The 17,751-nt window shown below is 40.8% G+C and overlaps 1 protein-coding gene across 3 annotated transcripts in view; it reads right to left on the reverse strand.

The window, feature by feature from the left end:
* The window catches only part of TRPM1 (transient receptor potential cation channel subfamily M member 1), an 87,993-nt gene extending 73,330 nt beyond the window's left edge, over positions 1–14,663 (reverse strand). For all 3 annotated transcript variants that reach the window (XM_054042981.1, XM_054042980.1, XM_054042979.1), the window contains exons 1-4: positions 14,607–14,663; positions 5,476–5,555; positions 3,708–3,903; positions 2,107–2,320 (exon numbers count right to left, since the gene is read on the reverse strand). In XM_054042981.1, the coding sequence (XP_053898956.1) occupies positions 2,107–2,320; positions 3,708–3,903; positions 5,476–5,555; positions 14,607–14,648 (532 nt within the window). In that variant the 5' untranslated portion in view covers positions 14,649–14,663. The remainder of the gene's footprint in view (positions 1–2,106; positions 2,321–3,707; positions 3,904–5,475; positions 5,556–14,606) is intronic.
* Between the last annotated feature and the right edge of the window lie 3,088 nt (positions 14,664–17,751).

A 17,751-nucleotide genomic window follows, 5' to 3' on the forward strand; every position in this document is an offset into this window, starting at 1 on the left:
CAGAAGGGAAGAGGCGGGGCCAGAGTCTCTCCACTTCTGGCCACGCTGCTCTCCCTCCAGCCTCCAAAGCAGCTGCAGCTCCGGGGCTGGCAGGTTGCAGCTGTGCCGCTTGGTCGCACCGCCCGGCCCGACGGAGCACGCTGCGGCCGTGCTACCCGGCCCAGCCTGCTGGAACATGCTGCGGCCGCGCTGCCCAGTCTGCCGAAGCAGCTCCAGCCAGGCCAGAGACATCCTCCCCAGATAAGGTGGAATGGGGAGAGTGTGGGGGTCCCGGGCTAGGGGTGGGTCATGTGGGGGATGGTCACAGGGGTTACTCCCCTGACCCCCAGCTTCTCCTCCCCGCAAAAATTTCCCCACCAGTTGCTGTCCTGGCCCGTCAGGGTAAGCAGTTGGCACGCCGGGACACTTTGTTTACTTAGGTTTACCTCCGTGCCTGCGGACGCTCGATATAAACAAACCACCTCGGTTTAACCAAACCATCTCGGATATAAACAAGCCACCAGTGGCTTATCCTGATGGCCTGGGAGCCAAAGTTTGCTGACCCCTGAATTATAGGGTCAGCTTATGAACGGGTTATAAAATTTTTCCATTTTTGCTTATCCATCTTGGGAGGGGTCGGCTTATAAATGAACCAGCTTATGATCGATTATATACGGTACTTCCCTTTGTTTATTTTAAACCTGTTGCCTATTAATTTCATTGGGTGACCCCTAGTTCGTGTGTTATCTGAAGGAGTAAATAACATTTCCTTATTCATTTTCTCCACACCAGTCAAGATTTCATAGACCTCTATCATATCCCCCTTAGTCATCTCTTTTCTAAGCTGAAAACTCCCAATCTTTTAAATCTCTCCTCATACAGAAGCTATTCCATACCCTTAATCATTTTTGTTGCTCTTCTCTGTACCTTTTCCAATTCCAATATATCTTTTTTGAGAGGGGGCGGCCAGATCTGTATGCAGATGTATGCAGATTCAAGATGGGGGGTGGGCATACCAGGGATTTATATACAGGCATTATGAGATTTTTGGTTATTCAATAAATTACCCTGTTCTGTTCACTCCCTCTGAAGCATCTGGTTACTGTCAGAAGACAGAATACTGGGCTAGATGGACCATGGGCCTGACCCACTATGGCCATTCTTATGTCCTTAAGAGGACAGGTGACTGATACAGAGCAAACTGGATCACTTGGTAAACTGGATGCAAGTCATTTGTGTTTCAATACTGCCAAATATAAGCTCATAACATCCAGGAACAAAGAATACAGGCCATGTTTATAGGATGGGGGACTCTATCATTGGAAGCAATGACTTTGAAAAAGACCTCGGGATCATGGTGGATAATCAACTGAACATGAGCTCCCAGTCCAGCGCTATAGCCAAAAAGGGTTCATGTGATCTTTGGATATATACATAGGAGAAGCTTGAATAGAAGTAGGATAGGTTAGATGATCTCTGATTTTGGCACTGGTACAACTACTACTGGAATATTTTATCTAGTTTTAGTGTTCACAATTCAAAAAGGATGTTGAAAAATTGGAGAGGGTTCAGAGAAGAGCCAGGAGAATGATTCAAGGATTGAAAATCATGCCTTATAGTGAAAGACTCAAAGACCTCAATCTGTTTACTATGACAAAGAAAATGTTAAAGGGTGATTTGATCACAGTCTATAAGTACCAACATGGGGAACAGAAATTTGATAATAGTGGGCTCTACAACCTAGCTGATAAAGACATAACTAGATCCAATGCTAGGAGTTGAAGCTAGACAAATTCAGACTAGAAATAAGGTGCACATTTTTAACAGAGAGGGTAATAAACCTTTGGGACAAAATTACTAAACGTTGTGGATTCACCATCGCTGGGCAATTTTAAATCAAGATTAGATGTTTTTCTAAAAGATATGCTCTAATTCAAAAAGGAATTAGTTCAGGGAAGACCTATGGCTTGTGTTATGCAAGAGGTCAGACTAGATGGTTGCAGTGGTCCCTTCTGGCCTCATGACCCATGAATCACTTATGCACTTTCATGTCTTCTACCACTGAGAAAGATCATATGTAGAAACATTTACTCCATAAGTAAAATTCAGAAGATGGTAATTTCTTACCAGTACTAACTCCTCCAGTGAAAATCCAGGCTCCTGTTGTCATGGCAGCCTTGATCAGGCCTTTCCCAAATACTTGTTTCAATTTAGGTTGCAATTCAAAATTCTGGAGGCCCCCATGGACAGAGATTAAAAGCTTGGGAAGTTCCAGTTGCCAGTCTTTCACCATGAGATGAAGCAGAGAATCTGGTTTGGTGTCATACGACACACGTATATACTGCAAAATAGTTTGTAACAGTGCCTTAATATTACGGTGCTATTTTCTTTGTTATACCTTCCATTGACTGAGAATTGAGAAACCAACAAGTCTAACATGAGCAAGGAAGGACTTTAATGCTTTTTAAACATTGTATCACAAAGTTTCTATATTGCTTGTAATGAGAAGAATTAGTAAGCCTGAGTCGCATTGTTCCACTGTTGAGGAGCTGAGAATGTGCCATTCATTACAAGGGGAACAAATATTTGATAGTAGTCAATCTAGCAGAGAAAGATATAATGTATGATCCAATGACTGGAAGTTGAAGCTAGACGAATTCAGAATAAGGCATAAATTTTAACAGTGAGAATAATTAACCACTGGAACAATTTACTATGGATTATGGTGGATTATACATCACTGGCAACTTTTAAATCAAGATTGGGTGTTTTGCTAAAAGATATGCTCTAGAAATTTGTGTGTGGGGGGAGGTTTTGTGGCCACTGTTATATGGGAGGTCACATTAGATAATCAGGGCCGACGAGGGTGGGTGGGGAAGCCGGTACAAATTACCGGGGCCTGGCGGTCCGGAAGGGGGCCCGGGGCCCGATTTCCCCGGCTGTTTAGCCGGTCAGCCCTTGCCGGGGGGCCCAAAAATTTTTTTTCACCAGGGCCTGAATCTGTTCTCGGCAGCCCTGTAGATGATCACAGTGGTCCCTTCTGGCCTTGGAGTATAGGAATTTATGAAATCTATAAGTAAAAGAGGTTGCCATTTTAAAAACCCCAGCTTGGGTTGGAAAGGGGAAGTACTAAGTTTTCATTAGGATTTTGAACTAGGGGAAATTACCTCCCTGAAAAAGATCAAGATGTTTTCTTTGGTTAATCGAATCCTGTTTTGACTACCAAACTAGAGTCCTTACCTACATTGCCAGAAGTTGGCTTATGCAACATTTCATTGTTTTGTTAGTTTTTCTACCTCTTAAGCATTGGCTTTTTATATTATATTTACTTCTAAAATCATGACCTTATGGCAATTTCTTTTTAAACTACTGGCATTCTATTAAACGGGGATGGGAGAACCATATGTGTTTGTTTTCTGTAACTTTTATTGGTTTTGCAATAGGTTGTTCTCCTTTGCACCTCAGTGTCTCTCATTTGGCAGTCTTACAGGAGGCCATGGGACAAATGTGCACAGGGAGCAATTCCAGGAGTGGCTCCTTCTAGAACAGCGATCAGGCACAGAGGAATGCTTGAGTGGAGAAGCTTGGATTGTGGCTATGTATATTATACCTGCTCTGCTGAAAGACACAGGACTCTAGTCTCCAACATTGTCAAGCTTGGATCAGGCCCTCAGTGAGCTGGGGATCTAGATGACAGATGTTTGTATAGCATGTGTTCCGTTCCTTACCATGGCCTTATTTGAATGTCCACCTCCCTGGAACTCAAGATTTCCATAGGCATCTGTTGGACATGTTTGGGTGTGTTTACTGACGGACCATTTTTCTGTCTGAGGTTCCAATTGCTTTGTTTCCTCTCCATTTTTGTTAGCTGCTGTACTTGGAGGAATTGGAATATGTTGACTAATAAGCTGGCCACAGCAGCACCTGAAACCAAAGTTAGATTTTGCACCGACGATGAACATATTGTCTCCAATATCTGATAGTGTCCGCTTTAAAAAAGAAACCAAACTCCCCCCAAAACAAAAAATTAGATTTCAGACACAAATGATTCTGGCTTACCTACCTATTTTGTATCTGGCATATAGGACTTTCTATGAGTCACTGAAACACCTCCTCTGAGCCATACCTAAGCACACATACCAAACCCACTTTTCAGAGGTGCCAGCTCACAGGTGTTGCTTAGTGCTTAAGGACTAAATCAGGGGTCGGCAATGTTTGGTACGCGGCTCGCCAGGGTAAGCACCCTGGCGGGCCGGGCAAGCACCCTGGCGGGCCGGGCAAGCACCCTGGCGGGCCGGGCAAGCATCCTGGCGGGCTGGGCCAGTTTTATTTACCTGCTGACGCGGCATGTTCGGCCGATCGCGGCCCCCACTGGCCACGGTTCGCCGTCCTGGGCCAATGGGGGCGGCGAGAAGCCGTGGACAGCACATCTCTCGCCTGCGCCGCTTCTCGCCGCCCCCATTGGCTTGGGACGGCGAACCGCGGCCAGTGGGGGCCGCGATCGGCAGAACCTGCCGCGTCAGCAGGAAAATAAAACTGGCCCGGCCCGCCAGGGTGCTTACCCTGGTGAGCCGCGTGCCGAACGTTGCCGACCCCTGGACTAAATGTTTCATGTCACTCCTGTAAGAAGATTGGACCCTGAGGGTCTGGTTCCTGTGCTGGGGAAAATAGCAGCTCTGTAGAGCCTGTCTCCCTTTTTCTGCTGCTACACACAACGTGGGTAACCTGTGCAACAGCATAAGGGGGCACCTTGAACCCCCTTCCACTTCTGGGCGGCCACTCAAGCAGGGCACAATTTAGCCAATTGATAATACAGTAACAGCAATACTAAGTATTACAGTACAACTACATCCAGAAAAATAAGGCCATGCTACTATCTTGCTTCATGAACCAGGATTATACCATTCTCTTGGCTTCTCAACTATCTCAGAATCCAGTGTAAAGTTGTATTCTGGTTTTATGAAATCTTCAAGGAGTTGCTACATTCTGCTTCTCTGGCCTTATCTCCATCTTCTTCCCCTAACACTCATTCCACTCCTCCAGTCTGGGCCTCCTCTCTGCTCCTTTTCTTCCGTTCTATGCAGAGTGTGCAAGTGTATGAGCTTGTCAACACAGTGGAGTAATGCACCTTAGGGTGTGTGATTTCTAAAGCGCATTATGTGTTGAACGGTGTAGACCCTGCTGGTCTCTAACAGTACTATATTAAAGCACACTATGGTACTTTTAGTGCACTCCAGCAGTTTCTACATGGACTAACTAATGAGCAACACATTAGTTTGTTTTAGAAATCCCTCCTGCCCCAGCCCAGTGTACACTTCTGCTCTGTGTAGACAAACCCTCTGCCTCACTTTCACTTTTGCTCCCTTGCCTTCTTTCCCTCAAGCACAGTGAATAGAAATCAGCTCTCAGCTACATCATGTACATTCAGAACAATTCCATTGACTTCAGTGATAAGTATTGTTTTATCTACTAATGTAAATGCTTAAAAATTGTCACCTGTTAACATCTTTGTTGTTGGCAATTATGTAGATGCATTCTCTTTTTGAAAAGGTCTTCTCTATCCAAGCCTTTTGACCCTGAAATAGGAAAAGGGAAATAAAATATTGATATATTTGCTGAGTGGCCTATACCATAAAATGTCTACCTCTTAGTTTCCTTCCTGAAATATAGCTTTGATTGTCAAATGAGATATTTACAATACACATTTCAGGAGGCTAGACTCCTTAAATTCTAATAGGGTACTCTCATCTACTGGGGAAAGCATGAACTCCTCCACCAAGGCATCGTGGGAGCAGGGAAGGAGGACACTAATTATGAAGACAAATTGGAATTGTGTGGGACCATTTTCCCGTCAAATGCAAACCAGAACTCATCATATCAAGCTCACAATGTTTTTCAAACAGGAATTGTAGATGAGCTAAAACAATGCCCCAGTTCTGTGCAATGCAATTAGAAAGTCCATTGCAGCAACGTAGTTCAATTAGATTTCAAAACAATGAATGGAGAGTACAGCTCAGAAATAGCTGTATACCAAGGTTTCCCAAACTCTGCGCTTGCGATCCCCATTCTCAGAACCTGTAACCTTGACCCTGAGCAGGCAAAACTTTGTCACCATTCTAACACCAAAACGAACTAAGTATGAAGATTTGAAAGGGATACTTTGATTTTAAAGAGGTACAAAATGGAAACCACAGTCACAATTCAAAGATATGTATAAACCTGTCTTCTGGATGAAATTCATATTCTGTCCCTGGAGAGAAGAGTTCACTTCACTAAAGTCCCCAAAGAAGGAAAAGCATGTCACCAATGAATAATTACTTAAATAACCAGCAAGGAGAGAAAGTTGGTCATTTAGGAAAGCCTGTACTCTGGCTCTTATTTCAAACAGTCAAGCTATCAATGTAACAGGTAAGAGTTACCTCCTTTCATTTTGATAGGAGTTGCTGGTGAATGGAACCCGTGCCATCATAGAGCATTGCAAAAGTCAATAATTCATTAGACAGCACTTAATGAAATTCACTCCAGCTTTATGAATCACATGGAACAGGTTAATTATCAGGCATTTTCTTAGCATCGGGAATTCGATGGCATCTGAAACAGTGCAGCCCTCAGGGATTAGATACAATGCTGTGGATCAGTATGGCCTGGACTTATTTCCTTCCACATATTGCTTTGGCACCATCCGTGTAAATTGCAATACGCTGCTCGCAATGAAAATGGAAATATTTGTTTTCCAAACATTTTAAATGAACATTCTCCTTGTATGTGTTTGGCACAGCTTTAGAAGACAGCAAGTCTTTTGCAATAGTACCAGCAGAAATATAGCTCAAATATGCTGGCAGGTTTGCAGCAGCAAAGACATTGGATATTCATGAAGCTGAATTGCTGAGTAATCACTTTTCCTGAGTTTTGAAATCAGTTCACTCTCTGATTTCTTGAGCCATGTGGTTAATATGGCATAAAACAGTGCTATCTGAGAAAATATATCTACTTCAGCCTCTGTAACTTCTGAACCCATGTATATTGTGAAGGAAAGCCTAAGATTTTCCGTAATGTTAAATGACTTTTGCAGTTGCATGATTGTACAAATATCAAATAAGATGTTTGAAGGGCACTCCTACTGACAATGCCAGTCTGAATAATCAAGTCTTGTTGCATTTTCCAGGCTTCAGGCTTTCTTTCCCCAAAAATCCACAATCCAATTCAATGTTCCCTTTTTAAATGTTGCAATAACTTTGAAGACATCATGCTCTTGGCAGCAACCAGCATTTTAGAGCACATTACAACCGGTGGTTTCGAATCAACTGATGTAAAACCCATGTGTCATTCTATGCTGCATTTACTTTTACTTTTCTGAGCTGTCACTGTAATCTGTTGCTGCTACCTTCATTTTGAAACCATCAATCTTTCTGAATCAACCCTTGGCAGGGCCGGCTCCAGGCACCAGCTTCTCAAGCAGGTGCTTGGGGCAGCCACTCCGGAGAGGGGCGGCAGGTCCAGCTATTCGGCGGCAATTCGGCGGACCTCCCGCCGAATTGCCGCCGCAGATCGCGATTGCGATTGTGGCTGCGGCTTTTTTTTTTTTTTTTTTTGGTTTTGGCTGCTTGGGGCGGCCAAAACCCTGGAGCCGGCACTGACCCTTGGCCAGAAGTGAGCTCCACAAACTGAATGATAGATGCAATGTGGTTACGTGAGGTTCAGCAGTGCTGTCACCCAGTTTTCCAGTTCGGTAGCACATTTTGCCATTGTCCACGTGCATGGGTAGCTGTGCTTTGTGGTACACATTAAATAACATTTTTAATTCGATTTTTACCATTTTGTGTTAGGTAAATCCAGGCACACCCACATAACCATCCTCCCATAAGAGATTAATCATGTTTCACTAGCCGAGTCTCTAGCAGCCTGTTTCACATGAACACACGTGCTGTGCTAGTCTACAACAAACCCTTAGTTGGGGTACTCATATCCATGTAGAGGTTTTAAAGGGGTACAGAATTCCGGGCTTGTGTTTATCCATTTTTTTGCCATTTTAAATATACTTAATTTTGTGTGTGACCGTTCCTAACTCCCCTCCCCGGGTGCTCAGCTACTGTAGAAATGAGGGCCATGTAAGTGCCTGGATAGATAGATACATCCTCTCCATGAACCCCCCCGAGAGATCGGTAACCCCTAGTTTTGGAAACCCTACTGTAAGCATTTCAGGGGAGATAAGTTCGGGATGTGTTGATAAGCGATACTGTGCATGTGACTCCTCCAGACAGAATACTGAAAAGACAACCTGACAATCATCAAAACAACTGGATTGTACACTGTCAATGCAGGTTGTTATTTCACCCTATTCTTTTTACTTTGCAAAGAGAGGCAACTTTTCATTGCTACTTGATCTTCTTCATGGAGAAGTATTAAAGTTAGCTACAATTTGGAGCCAGAACCTGAAGTCTAAGGCTCTCTGTTCCTCATTTATGTTTGGAAGGAAAGCTTTTGCAGTTATGTTTCTAAAGTGAGCTTTAGAGTATATCTGAATTCCCAGCTGTGCATTCATTGTATTATAGTTATTTTTAATAAAGTCTGTTATCTGCCACTGCACTTAAAAAAGCATTGCACACCCACACCTCGAATCCACCACATACAAATAATACATGATGCACTGCTGGCTTATTTTTCAGTGCTAATGAGAGGAAGGGAAAAGCAGGCATTACAGATCAGTGGAATAAAAACTCACAAAGCACGTTTGGTCAGCCTTTGAAGTTTCACTGCCCTTGTCTGTTTAATCTTCTTACTCAGAGCTTGATTATAATCCAGTGCAAATACTTAAGCAGACACATCCACTGTCAGAAAATAGGCACCTTACCCACATATTTGATATGGATTCTGCACAATTCTGAAAAGCTGCTACAATCACTCTGGATGGGAATTTATTCAGTTTCTTGAGAAAAATATAAGCATGCATACTGTCCCTAGTGAGTTTGGAAGAACTAAATACTTTTTAACAGCCTCTGAACAGAAGAATTTTGAAAGGATTATGACAGATTAACTACAGTTTTCAGGCCAAGAGCCAGTGAGTGTATTTATGCTGAGAGACAAATAGGTATTGCCAGCAAGATCATGCCACTAAAACTCTTGGCAGGTTTTCTATTGATTTGTAAGAAACACAAAAGTGCAATACCTAAAGTCGTTGAGTGTACTGAAGTTCAAAACTGCTTATTATTACAAACACAAAATGCTCTAATCAAAACCGAATCTTGGAAGGACGCATTTCAAATGCTCAGTGGCATATTTATTCTCCTTTGTGAAAACTGACAAAAGTCTCTTCAATTAAGGTAAAACAAAACAAAACAAAACCTTTGCTAATTCTTGGCTTCCAGCCTCGAATCTACTGCTATGTCTGGAAAGAACATTAATTAATATTGGGCTTTATTCTCCCACCACAGGGTTTTGAGTAGTTCCCATTGCCATCAACGAGAGGGCCTTGTATCCTGCAGTGAGAATGGAGACCACTGTTAGTATGTAGACCAGGCAGGTAATAAGACGTAGGCCTTCAAAATATGCTCAATAGTTATAATAATAATATATGGTGATATACCTATCTCATAGAGCTGGAAGGGACCCTGAAAGGTCATTGAGTCCAGTCCCCTGCCTTCACTAGCAGGACCAAATACTGATTTTGCTGCAGATCCCTAGGTGGCCCCCTCACGGATTGAACTCACAACCCTGGGTTTAGCATAGTTAAAATTAAATTTGAGCAATAATTAATGTTAGAGAAGCCAACTGTCCTTTTTGCTGTGCACTGAGAGCCCACAAAGCAGCCTGCTGCTCATTCGCAGAGAAAGGCAGGTACAGGACCAGAGATGTGCAGCACTATTGAATTAGTAAACAAATATTTTTCATGTTTCATACATGGTCTGAGGAGGAAATCCCATTTCACTCCAGCTGGCTGGTAAAATGAAATAAAAGTTATTTGGATTGTTTTGGAAAGTCTGATTAAACAATTACAGGGCTTAATCCTCAGTCCTTACTTGGGCGAAGCTCTCACTGAAGTTTTGTGTTAAGACAGCAAGCAGCACTGGCACCAGAGTTCAGTATGCGTTAGCTGAACCTGGAGAGAAAGAGACGTAAGAATCAAGCTACCCATCTGGAAATTTCATACTGCACTTTTTCCCCCCCACTCTCTATTTCGTCGTCAGGTGCTGTGAATTTTCAAAAAGCAACAGAGGGTCCTGTGGCACCTTTGAGACTAACAGAAGTACTGGGAGCATAAGCTTCTTCAGATGAAGTGAGGTTCTTACCTACGAAAGCTTATGCTCCCAGTACTTCTGTTAGTCTCAAAGGTGCCACAGGACCCTCTGTTGCTTTTTACAGATTCAGACTAACACGGCTACCCCTCTGATACTGTGAATTTTCAGTTACTGTATATCTGCATGGAGCAATGGTGACATTTAGTGACCAGCAGTATTAATCATAGTTGAATAGTCATTATAGATAGTGTGAGTTTCCTTGGGCCATGCCTCTCTTGGTTTCAGTGCAGATCCTCAACTGATGTAAACTGTTACAGCTCCATAAAGGAGTTATGACAAGTGAGGATGGAATCTTCAGAGATTTTAGCTGCTACAATCTAAGTCTTGACTAAGTATGAGGAAATTGTGGTGTGGCAGATTTTCATGGGGACAGCAAAAGGCACATCCCTGACACACAGACCACCCTCTATCAAATTTAAATCCTCATTCCAAAGCATGGGGGCACTAGGGCTTTTCAAAGACAAGGTTGCTAGAATTTTTTTAAAATGGGGTAAACAATATTTTCCCTTAGCCTTGTTCTCAGAAAGAATGAACTGTTTTGGCTGAAATAAAAATAAATTAATAATAAAAAATATCAGCCCGAGGCAGACACTCAGCATGGAAAAGTTTAGCCTGACTGGTTCAAGTTTGGCACAATTAAATCATCTGAAAACAGGGTCTTATAATGGGAAGTGTTGAGCAACCTTCATAACAGGCAGAGTGACCAGCCCCACCTATAATAGTGTTGTCACAAAGTGTCCAGTGCTGCAAGGCGGAATCAATGGGAATGGAGGGAGTGTGGCTCTTGCAGGATGCGACTCCATAGGGTACAGCAGTAATTTATATTCTGCTGTAAAATCATTAAGTCTCAGTTGGGGATAGAAGATGACGACATTAGCTGAAGCTGGAGAGGCTGAGCAAAGGGTTCTACATCATATTAATTAGCAGCCCTTCCACTAGTAACACACAGTGTCTTTGCTACACACACTCTGTAACAGGAGTTAAAACTGTCCCAAATGCATAGATGATTGTTTTCAAAAATGTGTGTTTAATACAAGCTCATATTGAATGGAATTTTTAGAGGCTAGATCAGCTGGGTAGCAGGTATTAAATGGAAAAATCTATCCCATGCAACCCTCCTAAAATATTGTGCTTTAAATGACAATAAATTCTTGATATTTATGAGGTCTCAACTCAGCAAGATACTTAAGCATGTGTGTAACTTTAATAGGACTTTCATATACTTAACGTTGTGCATATGCTTACGTCTCTTGCTGAATTGGGGCCTGAAGACTAAATCAATGGCTGTTATTTACACATACAATCATAAAGACCAATGTGACCTCAGCTACTCAGACGCAAAACTGATTTGCACTGGAGTTTTACCTCCAGGATCAAGGCAGAATTGGGCCCTGCAAAAATCAGAAATATTTGGAATAATCTCCTTTAAAAGTCATATTCTAAAAAGGAGATGAAGTTACAGGTCCCAGAAAGAATAGCTACTTGACTTCTGACGAGCCAACAAGGAAATACAGATTTGCATTCGGGATCTGATAGTTAATATTCTTTGAGACCTTATTATTATTCATCTCAAGAGAGTAGTACAAATATGCTGACTCATCATATAATTGTTTTCAGCCAGTCATGAACCAGGATATTTTTCTTAAAAGGTTACATTATGTCATAGGCGATTTCCCACTGTTCAAGGGCCCAGAATACAGACCTATAAGATATCATTCTTAAATCCAGCAAGATAAATTAAAATAAAGCAAAGGGATAACCTTAAACTACAACATCCTTAATTTTGTGCATTCGAGTCAGATTTTAGGTTTTATTAAAATGGTGTTTTAAATGTTGATTTTATTATTTCAGATTTCCTGTTTTAAAGGGCAATTTAATCTGCCTTTGTGTTCTACAAAGAAGTGGCTACATTTCCTGAAAGGATGGCCTTTCTTGCAGCTTATTATTTTATGCTGACCCCCTTTATTATAAATTACTTTAAAAATGCAACTTTATAAGTCAGGTCTTCAGCTCGTGTAAACTGGCATAGCTCCACTGACGACGATGAAGCTACATCAATTTTCCACTGACGTTTATGGAGCTACGTCAGTTTATACCAGTGAGGATTTGGCCCTATATCTTTTCTTTTATATATAATTTTTTACATTTGGTCAAGAATTCATACAAAAGATACACTGCTGGTATCAGCAAACTGAAATTATTCTGATAGGAATAATATATGCTCCTACGAATAGCTTTGTTGAAGTGAATGGATTAATCACATTCTTTCATTTACATGAAAAGATATTTTAAAAGAGGACACTATGAACAATGGTGTGTTAGAAAGTAAATCTACCACAGCAAGGATTTGATAAATTGGAAAAAGTGCTGCTATATGCTAAATCTGGAGTATTATCTTAGCTTGTAACAATTAAAAAAAGATGGCAGGAGGTAAATGCAGGAGATACCTGTGCATGTACTTCAGAACTAGAAGATACTCATTCTATTTTAATTACCTTTTAATTTTCATTACTTTACTTTAACATTAAGACACTGGTTGCTGTACTTCTGTGATTAGAATAGGATGCTTTATTCAACAGGGAACAACAGGCCCAATCCTACACACCCTTATGTACATGGAAGTAGCCTCATTAACTTCAATAGACTATTTGTGAGAGTAAGGATTACTCATGTAAGTGTTTTCAAGACTGCGCCCTAAATGCACAGATCTAATTAGTACTAGTGGGAGTTGCATAGTGCATGAACATGCATTCCTCCTAAGCTATCCTCACTTTGCTGTGATCTCATGATGCACAAGCACCAACATTACATGGATGATAACGAGTGAGGAAATTCAATATTTGAATTATTCATTCTTTCAAAGGATTTATAATTACATTTTAAAATGGGGTGGACTGGAAGGGGAAGGAATACTGGTATATAAATTAATGCTAGGCATGCTGTAAAATATGAACACCATTTAATTACTGCATAGTCAAATTCCTATTTATAATCAAACTTTAATCGCAAGTGTCTGTATGACACACAAATTGATGTTTCTTCTGGAAACAAGTTGCACAAACATACATTTCAACCCCCAAACCCTTGTATATTTACATTCAGGCTATATACTGTTTAGCCAATTTGGTCTCTTAGGAAATTAACATTAATTTGCAGCCTATGCTGTACTTTTTCCTGGGTGCAGGACTCTGCAGGCAAAAGTCTGCTAAATAGTTCTGTCGGTAGAGAATTTGCTACTTGCTGTGGGTAATTTTACACTCAGTAAAGCAATTACTTTACAGACTCTGGTTGGTACGTAAGGTATAATCGAATATGTCATGGCAGAGTTGGCTGCATTTTGTGCCCTGCTGCCTTTTGTTACTTTGAAAACAAAGAATTTCCAAATCGTTTAACCCTTAGGCTGCTGTGATAGCACAGGAACACTCCCCGAATTCTTTTAGCAGCCATAATGGAAACACTGGAACTCAATGGTTAAAACTCCTTTGTGGAGAGGCTAAAAACAAACAAACAAACAAACAAACAAACAAACAAACAAACAAACAAACAAAATAAAAACACTATTATATAAGAAAGGATTTTCTGGAAAAAAGCAACACTAGTTGAGAACTTTCTAAAAATATGAGTATTCCAGGATCGAAATCATCCCAGAATGTGAAAGCAACAGACAATTTCAAAAATGGTTTTTTAAAACTGTTTAAATAAAGGCAATTTTCAGCAGATGGGGTCAACCCTTTATCAGTCTTTACTGAAGTAAAAATTCCATAGCGGTCAATGGAGGTTGATGTCAATAGGAGTTTTGCTTGAGTAAGGAATGACTAAGCACAGCAGGCTGGGCCCATTGTGACTGGAATGTAGCATGTTCTGGTATGTTAAGGCACACTTTTGTATAGCGTCCAATGAGATGGATATTTTCTGAAGACAGGAAAAAATAGAGCCCTTAACTTCAACAAAAGATAATACAAACTGGTTATAAATAAATGAAATACATTACTACTAATGATGCTGACATGCTGTAAGCATTTACTACTGCATCTATCTAAAAATGACAACTTACCAACATATTCTGCACTAAAAAATTAGTTGAAGACACGTGTAAATTAAAATAATTACCAGATAATGGCAAACTTTATACACAGTGGGGTACATTAATCTTCACTGTCCTCTCAGGAAAGCCCCTTTGATAAAGTCTGCAGAGTCAGATGTATAAAGCTCTCAAAACATACTCCAAAGACCAGTGGGTCAGAGGCAGTGGTGGGCTGATACGCATGGTTCTCCCTCTGGCCCCATGGGAGAATACAAGAAAAAGATAATTGCACCAGTGGTTGATATTACCTTTTCTGTGGAGCTCCTCCTTGGGCATCTGGGACCCACCATGGTAGGTTTTGATAGCATGGCTGCATTGGAGTCATGCTGCCAGAGAGCTGACGGATAACAAAAGCTGAACCTGGCCTACCATGGATCCACCAGATTTGCAAGTTTTGCGGTTGAGCTCCAGAGCCATTTCTGGGATGTTGTGAGGGAGGATCTCAGTGAGTTGATCCTCATTGAGACTTCTGACCCTCAGAGCCTCCTCCTATGTGTTTTATCATGAGAAGGCACCACCTGGTCCATGAGATACAGAAACACCATAACTAGAAAGGATATTGGTGAGGTAAATGTTCTTCATCTCTTTGTAAGAGAGAACAGATAGCAATGCAGGCCTGAATCAGAATCATGCTTTGTTCACTTATCGGACTTCCATAATACTCAAGTATCATCAGAACCTGATAAAACCCAGTTAAAGAGAAGAAAGTTTGGTTATCAGAGGGTGAGTATTGAACCCAACACTGAGTTCCAAATCGAAAAGACTACTGATCGACTTTTGCTCAGTTTGGGAAAAAAGAAACCCACCAGCCAAACTAGCATTCCTTTTGTATTTGTCACAAATATAGTGCCAACTTAGCATTCACACGCTCAGGTGGGGAAAAATGTATTTTAGATACTTGTCTATCAGTTACAGCATTTCTTCTTAGTATTGTCCTACAGATATAATTTGCTTATTCTGAAATATAGCTTGAAGACAGATTTCCAACTGTTTACAAAATTAATTTAGAAAGTTGCCCTGTTCTCCCATTTCCTTTTTGCAATTCCTATTTCAAGTTACACCTCCTTCACAATAAACAATGGAAAGCTTAAGAAGTAGCCTAATTGTAGTATTGTAATTGCACCCAACTTAGCATAATTATTTATGCATCTTTTTAACTAAATCTCAATTATATTTGATCACATTAAAAAAGAACGCACAATAGAAGATGGTCAAAAATACACAGAAAAGTAGTTTTAAACAAGTCAAAAGTCCTACCTGCTTGTTGCTGGAAAGTTTTGTTTCTGATTTTGGAAATATGATTTACATGTAATAGAAATAAATTAAATTTAACTCAGTTTCTGCTCCACCTTTCCTTTTATTGTTCATATTTCTCTCATCTTCCTGCTAGGACTTCCAGCCTCTCTGAAGTCCCTGAGAATCCCCAATGAGATGGGTTTCCACCACTTTAAGAAGAGAATCTCATATGATAACCATGTGAGCAGCTTCTTTGTTTAAACCAATCTCATGACTCCTTTGAAGGTAATCCTTTAGAAGTCTCATGACCTATCTCTCTGCCCACAGGGTATTTTCATCTCTTGGTGGAACAAGGCACAACAAATCTACTTTGATAGTGCCCAAATCTCCAATTTGTTAAACCTTCTTTTCTCTCTCAAACAGTGGCTCTACTCACTGTAAGAATGCCGGCACTGCAGAAAGGCTAAATGCAGAGCTGAAACTTTTAATTTGAAGTGTCCCCTCCCTTCTCCTAAAATTTCAACGTTATTTGCATAATTGAGACAATTGGACATAATAGCCCTTTCAGGGGTCCTCATTAGACGTACAGCTCTACATTCTTTGAAAATGGAGGGGAAAAAGAGGTCATACAGCATTAATTATATCTAATCCTTTTTAGAACAATTTGAAGTTAGGCAAGATGTCTGTATTAAAACAGCCAAAGTAGTAAATAAGCCATCCATTATGGAACTTTATACTTTACATATCACACACATTTTCATCCCATGTTGCTGCTGCCACTTGAATTAACTCATTTACTATGAAAGTTTCTTCTGTATCTTCCATTACTTGTACATTATTAATGGCAGATGACACAATCTGTGGTTAGCATTTCTTTTTGCTGCTCTAACTTCCTGTGAAATGATAGATCTTACTTGTTGTTTAGGCTACCAATATAGTGAATGACAATAAATACAGGCCACATGTCCGACACACTTAAATGTGATCTTATTTCCCCCCCATTTCTTGCATTGTATCATAAAAACAGGTAGCCTGTTAGACTCTAGCCTTATTTCAAGGTTCCTTTATCCAGGCACTCAATCCCATCCTCAACATACTAACACCACATCAGTTTTTGACTGAAAAAGAAACGTTTTCACAGATAACTTTTCGATGCATCCCCTTCCCCGAAGGCCAGTAAATCCATTTAGGGCTAGACCATTCACTTCTTACTCAGGCAAAACTTCCACTGATTTCACAGTGATGGACTTCAATGTCAGTTTTAGCTGAATGAGAAGGAAGGATTAGACCACCATCTGGGAAATGATGATGCCAAAGCAATTTTGGACTCAATTTTTGTCTGTCACTTTTTACAAATCTATCCCCATTTCAAAACAATTACAAATTGAGAGCACACATTATACAGAGCCATATTATAAATAGCCAGGTTCAGAGAGAACCCTCCCTCTGCCCACTTACTCAGGGGCATTTCTCACTTAGGGCCTGATCCCAAGTTCATTAAAGTTAATGGAAGACTTTCCATAGATTGAAATTCAGTAAATTCAGAAATTCAGTAGACATTGGATCAGATTCTTAGAGCATATATTGCAACTGTACTTGAAAGCAGTATCAGTTTCTACTTTGTTTCTGGGTGCAGTTCAAGTCAGGTTCTGAGTTTTGAAGTCACATATTGTTTAGGTCCTGGTTGTCTTAGAAACCACCTTGCTCCTTGTATCCAAAACAAGCAAAAGGAATTGCTGAAGAGCTCTTGATGATGGCTCTTAAAAGGTATGTGTCTGGAAGCTGGAGCTGTACGGTGAAATCCTGGTCCCATTGAAGTCAGTGGGAGTTTTGTCATTGACTTCAGTGAGGACACAATTTCACTCATGGTGCCCTTGATGGAGAGTGCTTAGCTCTGGAATTCATTTTTTTTCATTGATTTTGGAGAAGTTGACCTTTTGGGCCAACTATGGGTAAAATTTCAAAATTGGCTAGTTATTTAGCCAAGTTTTTGACTGACAGAGTAGGGTAAGCGGGATTATGTTCCTGTTTGCTGGGGGATTTGTTGAATTCTATTTAGCTGACACTGTCCATTTTATTGGTGGCTTTACCAGTTATGTACATGTGCCTGGTGTTATCTGGACCGGTGATCTGCTAGGTCACTCCAATCCTTGACTC

This window comes from Malaclemys terrapin, chromosome 10 (assembly GCF_027887155.1).
Source record: "Malaclemys terrapin pileata isolate rMalTer1 chromosome 10, rMalTer1.hap1, whole genome shotgun sequence".
NCBI classification, from domain to species: domain Eukaryota; kingdom Metazoa; phylum Chordata; order Testudines; family Emydidae; genus Malaclemys; species Malaclemys terrapin.